This window comes from Panthera onca, chromosome E1, assembly GCF_046562875.1.
Source record: "Panthera onca isolate mPanOnc1 chromosome E1, mPanOnc1 haplotype 2, whole genome shotgun sequence".
Classification (NCBI taxonomy): Eukaryota; Metazoa; Chordata; class Mammalia; order Carnivora; family Felidae; genus Panthera; species Panthera onca.
This window is the reverse complement of record NC_138352.1, coordinates 59,917,593-59,929,859: the sequence shown is the minus strand read 5'-3', so window position 1 is coordinate 59,929,859 and position 12,267 is coordinate 59,917,593. Positions and strand designations below refer to the sequence as shown.

At 58.4% G+C, this 12,267-nt stretch overlaps 1 protein-coding gene and 1 long non-coding RNA gene across 7 annotated transcripts in view; one reads left to right on the top strand and one right to left on the bottom strand.

The window, feature by feature from the left end:
- FMNL1 (formin like 1) overlaps positions 1-9,327 on the bottom strand; it is a 25,167-nt gene extending 15,840 nt beyond the window's left edge. For all 5 annotated transcript variants that reach the window (XM_060645838.3, XM_060645840.3, XM_060645842.3 and 2 more), the window contains exons 1-2: positions 8,996-9,327; positions 654-737 (exon numbers count right to left, since the gene is read on the bottom strand). In XM_060645838.3, the coding sequence (XP_060501821.2) occupies positions 654-737; positions 8,996-9,124 (213 nt within the window). In that variant the 5' untranslated portion in view covers positions 9,125-9,327. The remainder of the gene's footprint in view (positions 1-653; positions 738-8,995) is intronic.
- Positions 7,541-12,267, top strand: LOC132687516 (uncharacterized). 2 transcript variants are annotated; one of them, XR_009614166.3, is made up of 2 exons: positions 7,541-7,822; positions 9,982-12,267. It is a non-coding gene; the product is annotated as an uncharacterized LOC132687516 (long non-coding RNA). The 2 variants fall into 2 exon arrangements; XR_009614167.3 differs by lacking the exon at positions 7,541-7,822 and adding an exon at positions 9,647-9,752.

Below are 12,267 nucleotides of genomic sequence, written 5' to 3'. Positions count from 1 at the left end.
AGGCCCCACCCTGGCTTAGCAGTGGGAGAGGGGTCTTCCCTGCTACCCCGGAGAGCGGCCCTGGAAGCTGGAGAGGCAGGGGCAGCCAGTGAGCCATGAAGATGGCAACCCCAGGTGCCTGGCTGAGCACCAGAAGCCAGGAGTTCTATTTCTCGCTCGGCCACTTGGGAACTGGTTACCTTTGGGTTGTTGCTTGGTTGACTGCAGCTCCTCCGGGCCCAAGGGAAAGAAGGACAGGGATCCTGCCCCTTCCTCCCCACCTCCCATGGGGTCAAAGATGCCCAACCCTGGGGCTGCCCCCCTATCTTCCACAGCCCAGAGCTGGAGGGTCAACAGATGCTGCTCCGGGAAGCTCAGCAAGGAGGTGGGTGACAGCAAGGAGGTGATGAGCCCCTGCCAGCTCTTCATAGGGCAGACCCAGCCCAGCTAAGGACTCATAAGGTCCCTGGGGAGGCCCATGTTCAAGGGAGGGTGGTTGTAGAGTCTTGAAGACACCCCCAGCACCCTCTGCAGATGCGACACAGGCCTCTGGGCAGAGTCTTGGCCCGATGGGCAGCATGACAGTGCCCCCTCTCCTGCCAGCAGCCCCTTCCCTCCCCCACCCCGACAGCCAGGGCAGGGCATCCTGAGGCCAGAAGGGGCCTGGTACCCACCTGGTCACAAATGAGCTCCCACTTCTTCTCATTGTCATATTGGCTCAGCAGCTGCACCTTGTCCGGGGGCAAGTTCATGCAGTTCTGGAGAGGGGAAGGACAAGATAATGACCCTGAGCCTGGGGTCCCGATGCAAGGGGCCAAGGGAGCACAGGCATTTTCAGGGAAACCACCAGGGGGCAGCTCCCTAGCAGATCTGTCATACACATGAATCCTGTCACCCCAGGAGATAAGTAGCGTTAGCCGATGAAAAGATGAGAAAACCGAGGCCCAAAGATACAGCACCTTGCCCTAGACCCCAAAGCTAGAAAGTGACACTGGGATTTGACTGAGTCGGCCTGGCTCCAGGGCCTGGGCTCCGTCTTCCACACACCCCCTCCCTAGCATGTCTCCCCTGGCGGTGAGAGCGTGGGTTCTCAGCCTGACTTCCTGGGACCTTGGGCATTTTTTGACTCACTGCCCCACGTGCAATAAGGGGGAAAGTCAACTCTTCTTCCATTTGAGTGGGAAGCTAACAGGGGACCCAGTTCCAGCCGGGCCCAAATGTGGCCAGTCTTGGACTCTGCCCCACCCCTGTGTGCCAGCCGACACTATCCGGACTGTATGCAGTCCTGGCCCAGGGCACCAGTGTCTCACAAACAGCAGAAAACCTCTCACAAGGATGGCAACAGCGGTCTCCTCCTTAGCCCTGTCCAGGCCCCTCCCTCCTCATCACTTCTGGAAGGAGGACATGGGGACGGGCCAAGGGAGCTACGGTCAGACAGGCAGGGAATTCCTAGCAGGTGCATCATGGCTACAGGGCACAGGGGGATTCCTGGGGAAGGTCACCCAGACATAGGAACTAGAGACAGCCGCCAGCATGCTGGGTCTGTGGTGCCGGTGGCCCAGGCTGGGACTCCCCTCAGGAGCTAAGAAAGGTCAGCATTGCTCTGCCCGATCCTCCAGTCACAGACGTGCCTGTCAAGCTCCTCCCTCACAGGGCAAGTATAGGGTCTTGCCTGGTGCTGCCTGCACTAGGGGTTCCCTGGCCCCCCCCTGAACTTGGCATGTCTTCCTAACAGACCCAGAAGATAATGCCAGTTTACCCCAATTCACTGAATCCCAGGTTTAAAGAGGGTCTATTATGTATCAGGCCCCAAAAGATAGTTCTTGCCCTCAAGGAGCCCCATCTCTGCTGGGGAGGTGGGAGTCTCCAGGAATCCCCAGCCCAGAGTCAAAAGGCCCCCGTCACCAGCTCTGGTGGCTCAGACTACACGTCCTCAGTCACATGGCCCTGAGAGGAGGCCACAGCTGGAGCAGAGAGAGGGCCACACCCACCCGGGGCTCCTCAGCCAGCTTCCTCTCTGGGGTGCTGGGCTTCATTCTGGGGCTCTGGCCAGAACTCACCCCCCTAAAAAAAATCACTGCCTTAGGTCAGCCCCAGACAACAGGAAACTGGGTGCTCTCAGCCCCCATTGCTCAAGCTTTCCGGCTGAGGCCCCACTTGAGAGGTGAAGCTGCCTATCCCCCAGGCCCCCCAGGCCGGCTGGGGATGGGGATATGTCATTCTTCTCCCCATTGCAAAAGCGAGCCCCTGGATTGAGGAAACCACTGCTGTCTCATCTGCTGCCTTTCCCCAACCCACCAACAGCCAGAACAGCCCCCGCCACTACAGGAGACACTGCTTAGGAAGGGCCCCTGGAGCTGAGGCAAGGGCCCCTGGGACCGTTCTCTCTCTCTCTGCCTTTCTTTCTCCTTGGTCTCTCCCCATCCTGATCACAGAGATCCAGGGTGGGGCAGGGCAGAGGGGGCCAAGGCTGAGGGGGAAGGAGGGAGCAGGAAGGCAGGCAACGCAGAGAAACTGGAACAGTGGCCAACCCAGAGAAGGGAGGTAGTGGCAGGGAAGGGAAGGGACGAGGAGGAATGAGGGGACGGCTGAGCCCCAGCACCTGAGCCTTACAGGGGACAGCTGCTTCCCAACACGGGTCTTTCCAGGCCCTCGCCCACTCCAGGGACCTGTTTGGTTCCTGGAATGGCCCCAGTGACACTTCTAGAGGCAGCGACCAGTCATAGTCAAAATAGCGACCCCAACAAATGTGGGCGCCAGCTTTGCCCAGATGCTCACCCTGCCCGGCACCGCTCTGAGCCCTCCACGAGGGTGACATCCTCACCACCACACACCCTCATCCCCATCTCACAGGTGCAAGTACAGATTAGTTTAGTGACCTGCCCAAGGTTACAAAACCAGAGAGTGGGGAGCGGGGCTGGCTTTGAGCCCAGAGCTGACTCTGAAGCAGCACCCTGGCCCACTCCCCGCGGGGGGCAGCCCCATGGTTATTACTGGGGAGGAAAAGGCCTCTGCTGTGGGGTACACCTGTCCCGGCAGTGGTGGAGGGCAGAGCACCCCTTGTCCCCTTCCCCACCTGGGCGTGCTCAAGCCCCCGAGGCTACGTGCCAGCCTGCCAGACGGGCTAAATTTAGGCTCGGAAATCAGAAATAGCTCTGACAGCGCTGAGCACTAATTAGCAGCTGTTCCTCGGCTGTGCCCACCGAGGAGACGGTACCCTAAGGAGCAAGAGAGGAACCAAAGGGTGCCACTGACTCAGGGTGGAGGGAAGGCGTCCTGGAACACGGCAACAGACCCCAGACCCGGGGCCCTCAGCAAGGAGGCAGCACCATGGGAGAGAAGTAGATGAGGCTGGCTGACACCGCTCGAAAGGGACAGGCAAGGACACGGAGGTGCAGGGGTGGGGAGGAGGGACACTTGCCTCCCGTAAGGGGACACGGGGAGAGGAAGCTGTGAGGCAGAAGAACCCACACTGGATCCTGGAGAGCCAGGCCCTGGGCTCACCTAGCCCAACAACTTCTCCGTCTCCTTGAGCCTCAGCTTCCTTCTCCATAAAATGGGCGCACTTCCCTTCTGCCTCCCAGCTCCCAGAGCTCCCAGGAATACCCAGTGAGAAGCTGGGTTTTGATGTAATAATACTCTGCAGTGACGCACGCTGTTAAGAGGCGTTTCACAGACTGGGGCCTGGGGGAGGAGTCCATTGAAGACCCCAAGGAGAGGGATGGTGTGGTGAGCAGAAGTTTGTGAAAACATCCAGATAAAACAGACCTGTCTCCAGTGCTTGGCCAACAATGAACTGACCCTTCAGCTCCCCTCTCCTTGCTGCCCTTAATGCTTTGGCTCCAGGAAGAGACAGGTAAGATCCATCTTTGAAGGTGTGGCCAAGAAAAGGAGCTGATTCCCCAGTCTTTCCACTAGAATGTGTAGACATCATTCTCCCTCCCTGCCGCGACCTCTCCAGGTGCCAGAGGGGCCCTCAGCCTCGCTCACCCAAGACCAGCCCCTTGCAAGCTTCTGCCGTACTCCTTCAACAACGCCCCTCCCCCCTCCCGCCACCGCTGACATCTGGAGAGGTGTCCCTGGTGACTGAAGGGGTTCTGTCTGCGTCTGGACACAACCACACCCTCCCGTTTCACTTTCAGTTTGAACTGAGACTGTCCCAACCCACCTGCCCACCCTCTCCTCATGACGTGTGGCCCTTTGAGTCCCAGAATGCCCTTGAACTTGGGTACCAAGCCCAGTCTCAGACCAGCCCCACAGAGGCTCCACAGCCTGATGGGCCCAGAAGCCAGGAAGTGTCTCCATCCGCCACCTCTACATGGTCTTGGCCTTTGTCTTAGAGCTCTTAGCACCTCTCCAAAGGCAATCAATCCACGTTTCAAAGTTCCAGTAAGTAGATTTTCTGGGGCTATTAGAGACAATCCCTGACTTAGAGGAGGGCTCTAGGTGACTAGTCCCAGGATTAGGTGCTGAGAGTCCCAAAAAGCTCATGGCTTCTCCCGTCAGGGTTGAAGGGTCCCCGTGGCAGGGACAAGGGCAAGCCAGGTGGGAGCCAGGACAGCAGGCACTGCCCATACAATCCAGGCTAGTAGGAGAATTACAGCAACAATAATAATGATAAATATTCCCCAAACATCCCATTCCGTGCTAAGTGCCATTCTAGGTGCTTTATATCTACTGACTCATTTAAACCTCAAAAAAGAAGCTGACACAGTAAATGCTATTGTGATCCCCATTTCACAAATGGGAAACTGAGGCATGGAGCGATGAAGTCATTTGTCTGAGGTGACCTAGCTGGCAAGCTGGTAAGAAGACTGTGTTTCCTTGGAAGAAAGAGCACTGAAGGCAGTGAGAAATGTGGGTCCCGGACCCCCAGGGGTCTTCTGCAGACAGACTGGCCCCAGTCCCCCTGTCTGAGGAACGAGGAACAGCCAGCCCCATTTCCTGCCACCCAGCACCCTACGCTTCCTGTTGTTGCCCACACTGAGCTCTTACTCACTGGGGAACCCCCCCCTCCCAGTACACCGTCTCTCAGAGGGAAGTGGAGGCCTCCCCACCCCCTCCCCATGTGCACACAGCTACCGTTAGCACCGCCACTGCCCCACCCTCCAGGAGAGGTGGGCCCTCCCTCTCGTGGTTTCCGGCCACCAGGCAAGTTTTCGGTCTAGGCCCCGCTGTGGCGGCCCTGCATGATGGCAGCCAAGGGCAGCCTGGCCTGTGATGGCTAAAGTTGGCAACCTTGGTTGGTCTTGGTAATGGAGGTGGGTAGAGGGGAAAGGCACAGGCTGGAAGGGCCTAGGAGGCCTCCAATATGAAGAGGCCTCTATCCACTCCAATGTCGCTCCCTTCCTCACAGCGGGGGAGAGTTTCTGGAGCACTCGCCCTGTGTCAGGCACACTCTCGGTAATCCTTCAACGACCCTAGGAGGCCAGCATATACTACTGGTATTCTCTTTCTACACATGGGGAAAACTGAAGTTCAGAGAGGTTAAGTAACTTGCTCAAGGTCATCCAGGTAGGAAGCGGCAAAGACAAAACCCACCCCCTGACTTAATGACCCCGAAGCTCAGGAAGCTATTCTGCCCTTCCCTTGAGTAACCCCGGCCCCTCCCAGAGGCAGGGAGGACGGAGCCACCTTCCAGGGTTCCATGTCCTCAGGAAAAATGCAGAGGTAGCCCCCAGGGCAGCCCCATCTGCTCCTGCCCATCTCACCCAGCTCTTTGCCAACTGGCCCCAGATGTCCCTGTGAATCATGCCTACCACATCCCTGGGTTTCCAGGGTCGACATGTGCCAGCCCCGCCTGCTAAGAATGTCGCCCCACAGCCCCTATCTGGCCCGATATCTGCCCACATGGCCACAGCCCCATTCTCTTCTCCTCAGGGAAGGGGTCCAGCTGAAAGCAGGATTCCCAGGGTCCACATGCTGCTGGAGGCTGTCCTGACCTCCCCACACAGCCTTGCCAAATGTCCACATCCCTAGGCACTTGCTAAGGGCAGCCCAGGGTGCTAGGCCCCATCAGGCAAACTCCTCTCCAAACGGTTCAGTCTCCGTATGGATCAGCATCACTCTCGGCCTCAAGCACAACATCCCGGGCACCTTCCCTTGGTCCCTTGGCCCCAAGGTTACAGGCTCCTCTCTGACCAGACAGATCAGCAGTATCCAATGCCTGGCCATAAGCACAGAACTTCTGGACGGCCTGGAAAGAGTGCCTTGCCAACCCAAACCCTGATCCTTACAGGGGAAGGTCTGCAAGGAAGACATGAGCTTTGGGCATGGCCTAAGAGAGGCAAGAGCTTGATGTCTGGCCAGCTGGTTTTCCCACCATTCCAGCAGGCCCATGTCGCTGGGCAGCCATCGCTCCTCCACTGTTGCTAAGGCAGCAGCAGGAAACCCTGGCCAACCTGCTCTTTCTCCCCACCCCCATTTTAAGCAGGGGCACCTCTCGCTCACAGCCTTCTTAGAAAAGTAGCCCCCCAACACCCTTGCATGGGAGAAAGGCCACTGTGGGGAAAGGGAGAGCAAGCTTCATCTCCTATCTGGCCATAAGCCTTGGTGGAGGCGCCCTTCACCCACACATGGGTCCCGCATCCAAGAGCCAAGGAGTGGTTTGGGGCTGCAGGATCCTACCCTCCACCAGGGACCAAAGGGTTTTGTTTAAGTGAAAGGAAGAGGTTCCCTGGGGCTATGTGACTATATCCGAAGGGGAGGGTGATGCTTTTCCCATCAAGACTCTGGGATCCCTGGGGGTGATGGGTTCATCACTCTCAGCAGTCTGAGCCTTTTTCTCCTCTTACACATTCACTAAGGACCAGACTCAGCCCCGGCCATGGAGGCAGTGCTCTGATGGAGGCGCACCCTGCATGACCCGTTGCCAGGCCTGTGGGTTTAGCCAAATACTTGGCCCAGGCAGCTGCAGGCAGCGGCCAAGGCTATCACCCCAGGGCGGGGCTCATGCCCTTGTTGGTGGGGAGTGAGGGGAGCCAGGTTCTTAGTCAAGTGACCTTGGGTTGGGTGAGTTCTGCCCACAGAAGACAAGGGACAGGCTGCTCCTTCCCCAGAAAGAAGGCCAAATATAAACACACTGGGGTTCCTGGGAGCCAGGATGGGAAGTTGAGCCCCATTGGGTGCTGCTGCCCTAGATTTCTACCCAGCTACCACTGCCTTCTCCATGAAGACACCCTCTAAGAGCCATCCCTGGGCCTCCGCCCTCCACACCCTGGTACTCAGGGACTCCCAATGGCATTTAGCATCAGGCTCAGCCAATCAGAGAGAAGGCCAAAACACAAGCAGGGCACTCAGGAACTACACATGCATCAGAGCCTCACCATTTGACTTTTGGATTTCCCAGTGGTCTGAATTATTCACACAGCTCCTCCCCATTAGCGTGTGTATGATAGAGACCGCACCTCACCCTGACAGCCTGTCCCACCCCTGTACACAGACACACACTTGGGGGGAAAGAGAGACCCATATCCCCCCACCCTCACAAGGCTGGCAGGGGTCCAGGGATCCACCACCAACTCAGGCTCCCCAGATGGTCCCCCAGAGACTGTCTCTCTTCATTCTGCCCCCTCCCCCATCTGCTCAGCTCAGCTGAGCTTTGCGCAGGCCATGGGTTTGAGGAAGGGAGAGCAGGTGGAGAGATGGGGGAAACAGGGCCTAGCCTGGTGTGAGGTGTCCCTCAGAGTCCCTCCCTCTCCCCTAATCAAGCAAGGTGTCTTTGCAAGGATAGACCAGACCCCGCCCCACCCCATAGCTCCCCCAGACCCCTCTTAGCCTTCCTGCTGGGAGGGGGCAGCCAAGATTTCCAGGAACTATCATGAAGGGCCATACAGAGAATCTGGTAAGTACAGCCTAATAACAGGCCAAGGGAGGGGAAATGATGTCAAAGAGCTGGAGGGGACAAAGAATTGAGTGCTGCCACAAGCCAGCATTGCTCTATTGCCCGCACCTCCCTTGCTGCTCCCCCCCCCCCAGACCTGCAGTGCCAGCCTGCTTAGACTGAGAAGTGCCCCCTGGGAAAAAGCACAGCGTGGCCTCATTCGCCTGTCACCCAGAGTCCAGCAAGGGAGCTGACAGCAGACGGGCCACCAGGCAATTAGTTAGAGAAAGGAGCCTGGGACAGGGCTGAGACAGGGAGAGGGAAGTGAGAATGAGTGGCCCTTCCCCCTCCCTACTTCTGCCTTGCACCAGGTCTTAGGGAGCCCTGATTTTGCTCCGGAGCCCCTCCCCAAACACATCCTGACTGTCTCCAGGCTCAGCCAGAGCTGATGGCTTCCTCCCCAGTGACCTAGTCTCCGAGCCCCCCAATTCCTCCAGCAGGTGATAGTGGGGAAGGTGGGGAGGGGGGGGGGATGCTTCCAGACTTTTTGTCCCACCCCAAGCCAGAGTGACCGACCCATCCTGACCCCGCCCGCCCTTCCTACCCTTAATCCCCTCAGTGGGCTGGAGGAAATGCCCACGATAAGGACCCACAGGCAATCTCTCCTGGACATGCAGGGGATGAGAGATACAGACACCTCCTCTGCGTGATCTGAGGACTCAGCTCCCAGCAGCCCAGGCACCAACAAATCAGGACCAAACACCTGAACTCGGTCTCCAGCCCCCAGCACATTAAAATGTCACCCTTCCATCTTTGGCCCTAAGAAAAAGCAGATGTTCCACGACCCTCGCCTGGTGGCCGGGCCTGCGTGCAGAGCGGAAGGGGACGCCCCAGGACCCCCCTTGCGTGCTAGGCTCCCAACTTCCTCGCAGGACATTTCTGTTTAGACCTTTAGACCCAGGAGCGCTGGGGAAGGGGGTGTCCTGGGGAGGCAGACTGGGCGACTGCAGAAGAAAGTTTTGGGGGGAGAGTGCTAAGTCACTCTGAAAGAAGCCACTGTCACTCCCACCCCCTGTAGGGGCCAGCCACTGGGCCGGGGATCTCCAAGCGGTACCTGAGCCCCCGGGGGCGGGGACGCGTGCCGAACCCCAGCCGCCCCCCGCCCGCGCCCAGAGCGCGACAGATCACACTCACCAGAACCCTGTTAAACCTCTCCTCCAGCTCCCGGGCCGCGGGCATCGGCTGCTTGGGCGCCGCGGGCTGCTTGGGGGACGGCGCGGCGGGGCCCGCGGGCTGCTCCGCGCTGCCTGCCGCGTTGCCCATGGTGGTCCCCACCCAGTCGGCCAGGCGCCTCCAGCCTCGGAAATCCAGCTTTCCGGGGGACCGAGGACGAGGCTCCCGGCCTGGGGGGCGAGCAGGGCAGAGGCTGGCGGCGGCGGCGCGGCTCGGCTCCGCGGCGCTCGGCTCAGCTGCGCGCAAGGGCCGGGGCGCGGCGTCCCATCGGGGCGGCCCCGTCCGAGGAGCCGGGCGGCGAGCTGCGGGGTGGGGGGAGGAAGTCAGGCTGCAGGCCGCGGGGGACAGAGGGCTGGGCCGGGGGCAGGAAGCTGCGGCGCGGGCTCCCCCCTCGGCGATTTTCTAACTTCTGCTGTCGCTCCCCGAGCGCGCAAACCGCATTTCGCCGCCGCCGCTACGCACCCTGCCCCCGGGGGGCGGGCTGGAGGGAGGGGGCGGGCGCCGGGAGCCGGCCGGGGGTCCGCCGCAGCCATGGCGCTGCGCGGAGGGGGCCGGCGACCCGCTTCACCTGCCGCAGAGGGGGCGGCGGGCGCCGTTTCACCTGCCGGAGCGGGAGGCGGCCGAGGCGAGGCAGAGGCGGCGGCGCGCGCGGCGGCGCCTCCGGGTCCTAGAACCGCATGCTCCCGCTCGCTCGGAGCCGGGGATCGGCGGGGTCTGGGTGAGGGGGGTCACGGCCTGGGAGTCGGAGGGGGCAAACCTCCGGGAGTCGGAGGGGGCAAACCTCCTTGCCGAGGATGCCAGCAACTGCGTGCTCGGCTTGGAGACCCATGACGGTGCGGCGTTGGGGCGCAAGGGCTGGGTCTCCCTCTCGGATTCTGGACTGAGAAGGTGGGAACCCCCTTCCAGGCCCCCTACCCCTTGTTTCTCCCCTCATCTGTTTGGTCCAGAGAGGAGCTGAGGATCAGAGGGAACCATCTGCAAACGAGAGCCCCAAAGCATGGCGAGGAGCGCAGATCCAGGCCAACCGAGACCCCCGGACCTGTCCCACCCTGGACCAACTCTGCGCCCATACCGACATCCCTAGGGTTTTATGACGGGGGCGCCTATGGGAAAAGGCAAGGTACGGGAATCTGGGGACCACCAAGGCGGTCTCAAGGAGAAGCGCAGGGGTTGGGGAACAGAGGATCAAAGCCAGCATCCAGGCTGAGAAAGGAGCAGGCTCCGCAGAGGAGAAAAAAAATATCTCCTTGACGCTGTCCCTCCAGGGACGTAGGGTGGCCTCTCACCTTGGTGAATAACAATCCCTGAAGTCTAGCAATTACAGAAATGCTTCCAGAGGTCTTCTTTCATTCATCCGTACAGTGACTGGGGAAGGTAGGTATTGCCATCTTCATTTAGAGATGGGAAAACAGACTCAGTGGTTAGTTGACTTGCCCAAGGGCACACAACTAATAAAGGTCAGAAACAGCCCTACTCTCTACCCACCTTCAAAATCCACACTGCCTTGGAGCTGCTGCCCTAGCCCCCACTGCCCCTCTCATCCAGGGTGGGCCAGAAAGGTGAGTGAGTATTGGGAGGACTATAGAACCTCAGCTCTGAGACACAATCTCCAACCTATATTTGAGGCCCTTCTCCCTCAGTTGCTCTTATTGTTCCCCATCGAATCTGTGGAGATCCCCAGCTGCCCCTCCCTGCACTTCCAAAACATTGAGGATGGAGGGCCCACTACAGGAGGCCTGGATTTTCTCTAGGCCAGGCCAGAGGCCATAAGTGTCCCTTCCCCTTATACTTCCTCTTCCTTCTACCTTCCCTTTCACATGCAGAACCACTGACAAAAGTTCAGCAGGAGCTGGGAAATTTACCTAATTTTAAGGAAGGCCCTGGGATGAGACAGCCCCTTCCCCCAGACCGACCTGATTTAAGTGCTTCTTCTGCCAAGGTCACCAGCACGTCTGGTGGGTGAGAGATGTTACTTATTTCATGTCCCAGCCAGGGATGCACAGGTAAAACAAAGCAGGATTTTCCTTGAACCTGCTACCAAGGTGATCCATTCTGTGCCCACTACCCTTATCCTCAGCTGACCTGGGGTTCTTGCCCTTGACATTAGCTAGGACATCTTTTTTTATTTCTTTTTAAAGAATTTCGTCCCTGATCCCCTCAATGCTTGTCCCTTTCCTTTTACCAACAAACCTTTCATTTACACTAGCTGTGTGCCCAGCACTGTGCTCACTCCTGTTGATTCAGTGGCAGATGAAGAGTCCCCATTATTAGACTGCTCACAGCCTAGCAAGGGACAGACTCCAAACACATCTGGGAGAGTAACTACCATCAGGCAGACTGGTAGCAGGTATTCATGCTTCCTCTTGCCCAGAACTACTTCTTCCGGTAGGTAAGAGAAGGATGGGAGTTGTGCGCTGCAACTGAAAATCCGAGCAGGGTGGGGAGCCTCTAATGAAGTAGTTGCCAGCCTAAGCCCTCCATTCCTGGGGATGCTCTGGCCATTGCCAACCACTGCCACCCAAGCCCTGGTGGAAACAAGGCTAAGCTAAATAGAACCTCTTACGTGGAAAATTATGAACTCAGCAAGCCTACATTCTGTCTCGCGCGCGCTGATCAGAAATGTGAGGCACAAAAAAAGGGAGAGCATTGAATCAATGATTACCTAATAAATTTGGTTGGCTTGGCAGGAAGTATCTTTCCAATCGTGGTCCACAGAGGAGGAAATCCTAGAAGGGAGGCTTGGTGAAGTTTGGAACCTATGCTTTGGTGGATCTGTGCTTCCACCTGCTGGACGCAGGAGGTATGACAGCCAAGACGGGGCGAGGCCTCCAGAAGTGATGGAGATGGAGTCACAGCGTGGGTGACATTTCTGGACTGTTGTGGCCTTGTCATCTCCGATGGAGAAATTGTGCTGTCACTGGGGACACTCAGAGCTTAGATGACTGAGCAGGTCTCCCCAGGAATCTTCCTCCCTCTGCCTGATGACCATTACTCATCGAGCGCCTCTTCAAATTTAAAAAAAAAAAAATTTTTAGGGGTGCCTGGGTGGCTCAGTGGGTTGAGCGACCGGCTTCGGCTCAGGTCATGATCTCACGGTTTGTGAGTTCGAGCCCCGCATCGGGCTCTGTGTTGACAGCTCAGAGCCAGGAACCTGCTTCTGATTCTGTGTCTCCCTCTCTCTCTGCTCCTCCCCCACTCATGCTCTGTCTCTCTCTGTCTCAGAAATAAATAAA